The 4,184-nt window shown below is 51.9% G+C and overlaps 1 protein-coding gene across 1 annotated transcript; it reads left to right on the top strand.

Moving 5' to 3' along the window:
* Positions 1-661: 661 nt before the first annotated feature.
* LOC119338470 (AP2-like ethylene-responsive transcription factor AIL5) lies at positions 662-3,671 on the top strand. The gene is made up of 9 exons (XM_037610802.1): positions 662-842; positions 951-1,221; positions 1,456-1,538; positions 1,687-1,695; positions 1,813-1,901; positions 1,996-2,069; positions 2,268-2,318; positions 2,480-2,556; positions 2,762-3,671. The coding sequence occupies exons 1-9, from the start codon at positions 716-718 to the stop codon at positions 3,382-3,384; spliced, it is 1,404 nt and encodes a 467-aa protein (XP_037466699.1). The 5' UTR covers positions 662-715; the 3' UTR covers positions 3,385-3,671.
* Positions 3,672-4,184: the final 513 nt, after the last annotated feature.

The raw sequence follows: 4,184 nt of genomic DNA, 5'->3' as shown, positions 1-4,184 counted from the left end.
GGACGACAGAACCCTACGTTCTTTTCAAGTAGGAGACATCGCACTCCATCAGTCTTGCGCACTAGCAGTAACTAAGCAATGAGACGGACCGTATGTAACATGACAGTAAATTAATCCACGCGTGAGAAGCGCCATGGAGAGCGAGTGAAATACTACTCATCAGAGTGGAGAAAAGCAAGGGCACCACCACCCACACCCTCCTCCAGCTACCCTCCACGGGTTTGGCGTAGAGAGCAAACAAAAAGGGAAAGAGAAAAAGAAAAGTTGCATGCATGGCTAGCGCGCGCGGCTATGGCGGGGGGCTGCATGCGGGGGAACAGCGGCCGCCATTCCGGTCAAGGAGACCGCCCATACCACCCCGTGGAACGCCTCCACGTTGTCGACCACCATTACCACACCCCTTTGGATTCTCGCAAAGCAAGAGGCTACCATGCATTAAACTACTCCACAAATCACTCTCTAATTAATCTCGCTCTCCTTGGCCCGTGTGCGCGCTCTCTACTTGGACGGGTGGTTTCCTTGGACGCATTCACATCCTCTCTAGAGAGAGGGAGTGTGTGAACAGTGCACAGTTCAAACAAGCAAGCGCAAGCTTGCACTGGTTGGTTACTCTATTTATACCGGACTTTGACTATTCCCTGCAGAGAGCCCCATTCCCCTCCTTGCACCGGCACCCTTCTTCTAGCTTAGACTTCTATCAAGGCACGCGGCCGCCATGGATATGGACATGAGCTCCGCTACCCACCCTGCTCACCACTGGCTCTCCTTCTCCCTCTCCAACAACTACCACCACGGCCTCCTCGAGGCCCTCTCCAGCTCCTCCTCCGGCCACCAGATCGCCGGTAAGGAGGCCAACACGTACCCTTGTCGATCATGTAATAGCGAGCGAGGTAGCTACACCTCCTAGCTTGTGGCTAACGGCAAGTCCATGTTTTCTTGTGCTTTTGTAGGAGAGGAGGCGCCGGTGGACGAGGCGCCTAAGATGGAAGACTTCCTCGGAGGTGTCGGCACGGCATCGACAGCTGTGGTGGACCACGGTGAGCTGGGTAGCATCGCCGCCGGGTTCTTGCACCGGTATCCGGCACATGACGGGACGCTAGATCAGAACTCTGGCGCGGTGACCGTCGCGGCGGCCACGATGGAGGTTGCCGAGTCCGATCAGGCGAGGAGGCCCGCCGAGACGTTCGGCCAGCGGACCTCCATCTACCGCGGCGTCACCAGGTAGGGGATATATACTTGCTAATCACATGCATGCATAATCTTCTTCCCATCGAGAGGAAAGAAGAACACACTAGCTAGTTCGGTAAGATGATTCTTACTTCTTAGTACTACTAGCTGAACATCTATTGCATGCACAGGAGTGAACTACTAGTACTCTTCTGATTCAATTAAGTTTCTTCTTGTCAATGCATCTCGTGGTGTTTGTGGATGTAATGCATGATCTGGACTATGCAGGCACCGGTGGACGGGGAGGTACGAGGCGCACCTGTGGGACAACAGCTGCCGCCGGGAGGGCCAAAGCCGCAAAGGCCGCCAAGGTACACACCATCATGCATGCTTTGTCCAACAATCCTGCAAAACACACACACATAAATAAATTTCTGATCACTAACACGTTTTATCTTTGCTTTCCCCCCACAAATTTCCCAACTTGTTGGCGCATTGGTGATAAATGATCATCATCAGTCTATTTAGGTATGTCAATCGCAAAGCCACATCCGATCATTTTACGCATCTTCATCAATGCCATCGGTTCAGGATTTGGAGAACAAGCATTTGAGTCTTACATTAGGAATTTTGGGGGAAATGCAGGAGGCTATGACAAGGAGGAGAAGGCGGCGAGGGCCTACGACATGGCCGCCCTGAAGTACTGGGGCCCGACCACCACGACAAACTTCCCGGTAAGTGACCGACTCCGGCAAGATATCGACATTGATTTGGCAACTCCATATACATCAGAACGCTGATCATCGCTGAGTTCTTTGCTATCTAAAGGTGGCCAACTACGAGAAGGAGCTGGAGGAGATGAAGTCGATGACACGGCAGGAGTTCATCGCCTCCCTTCGCAGGTGAGCACTTGGCCGGCGACCACCCAGATTCACAGGGCTTGCTGACTTACGCGCCCTGTTCATTTTCTCCACGTACACACCTTGCCGTACGCGTGCACGCACGCACGGCCAGTCCGCACAGCTTTTGCATGTGATCTGCTTTACTCGGGCCGAGTTCTCACACATGCATGTTGACCTCAATGCGTGTTCCTCACACAGGAAGAGCAGCGGCTTCTCTCGAGGGGCGTCCATCTACAGAGGAGTAACAAGGTAATTAACAATGGTTTCACCTGAATGAGCTTGCCAAAACAAAATGTGGTACTAGTCTGAACTTTGAATATATGAAGAAATTAAAGAACACGCAAATGTCTTCATCTTTTAGTCAAATCTTTTGTATCAATCGAGATTTGATTTTATATATTTGATGGCAGGCATCATCAGCACGGCCGGTGGCAGGCAAGGATCGGCAGGGTGGCCGGAAACAAGGACCTGTACCTGGGAACTTTCAGTGAGTAGTCCTCTTGATCCCACATGCATTGGCATAATTTGCCATTTGTCCTTTGATGAGACACCACTGACAGGGCCCGATGCACTACTGCTGAACTAATTAAGTTTGCATCAGAACCCAAAGGCACCGATGATTAATTTGATTTGTTTGGGCTAAACAAACAATGTGGTACAAACAACTATCTGACCGTCTCTCCGCACCACAGGCACGCAGGAGGAGGCGGCGGAGGCGTACGACATCGCGGCGATCAAATTCCGCGGGCTCAACGCCGTGACCAACTTCGACATGAGCCGCTACGACGTCGAGAGCATCCTCAACAGCGACCTGCCCATCGGTGCCGGGGCGGCCGCCCGCGCCTCCAAGTTCCAGCCAGACGTCCTATCGCTGCCCGCACCGAATGTCGCATCCCCAGACATGCTGCCGCCGGCGGAGAAGGACTACTGGTCCCTCCTCGCCATGCACTACCAGCAGCAGCAGCAACAGCACCTGCAGCAGCAGCAGTTCCCCGGCTCGGCATTTGACGCCTATGGCTCCGGCGTGAACGTGGACTTCACGATGGGCATGAGCGGCACCAACAACCCCAGCGGCGGCGGCGCCACCGTGTGGGGCGCCACCGGCGCAACAGGACACGGCGGTGACGGCAGCAGGCAGAGCAACAGCTACGCCAGCAACATTCCTTATACCTCCATGCTGTCCGGATCAGCGGCGTCAGCCGGCGGGGGGTACGAGGGCTCCACCGGCAACAATGGCACCTGGGTGACGACGAGCAACCCGGCCGCCGGCACGACGGCGCCGCAGTACTACAACTATCTGTTTGGCATGGAGTAGCAGGTTATCGATCTCTGACTGCCTAGCTAGTAGAGTAGCTAGCTGTAGCTGAAATTGGGTGGTAGGCCTAGGAGGAGGAGGAGGAGGGAGAGGGACTAACATGGAACTGATCAAAATTTTGGCTGCTGCTGCATGCATGCATGCATGGGAACGATGCTGTATGATGAATGCGATGCATTCTTCTGTTGCTACTATTCTTTTTTGCTTCCTGACAAGGTCCTGTAGGCTGTAGCGGAGAACACTCGTGTATCATCTGGAATTTCTAATCCAGGTTATTCTTCTAGTTCTCTGGTGTGTCAGCTACAGTATGATCATTTGAAAAGTACTGTGTATGTCTTCTGCTTCTTCTAGTTCTTTGGCCAGTTACAGTATGGGTGTTTGAGAAGTACTGTATGTCTAATAACTTCACGGAAACCTATTGAACAAGTATGCATCAGGTGAATGAGAGGAAGAATTTTCGGAAATGTGCGGTAGAGTACATACATACTCACGGCCTGTTTGGTTCCAAATAAGTCATCACTTGTAAGTCAGGTGACTTAAAACCAGTTACTTATAAGTCACGCTTGTTTGGTTGTCACCTAACTTATAAGTCACCTGACCACACCTTTTCACACAAATTCACATCATGCAGGTGGTGGGACCCAAGTAAAAGGGGATGGCTTATAAGTTTTAAGTTGAGTGGAGCAACTTATGACTTATAAGTTGGGGTGACTTATAAGTTGAGTCTGTTTGACAAAATAAGTCACTTTTTTCACTTTTCGACTTATAAGTTGGTGACTTATTTGAAACCAGACAGGCCC

This window comes from Triticum dicoccoides, chromosome 7B, assembly GCF_002162155.2.
Source record: "Triticum dicoccoides isolate Atlit2015 ecotype Zavitan chromosome 7B, WEW_v2.0, whole genome shotgun sequence".
In the NCBI taxonomy this organism is placed as follows: domain Eukaryota; kingdom Viridiplantae; phylum Streptophyta; class Magnoliopsida; order Poales; family Poaceae; genus Triticum; species Triticum dicoccoides.
This window is presented reverse-complemented; position numbering and strand designations above follow the sequence as displayed.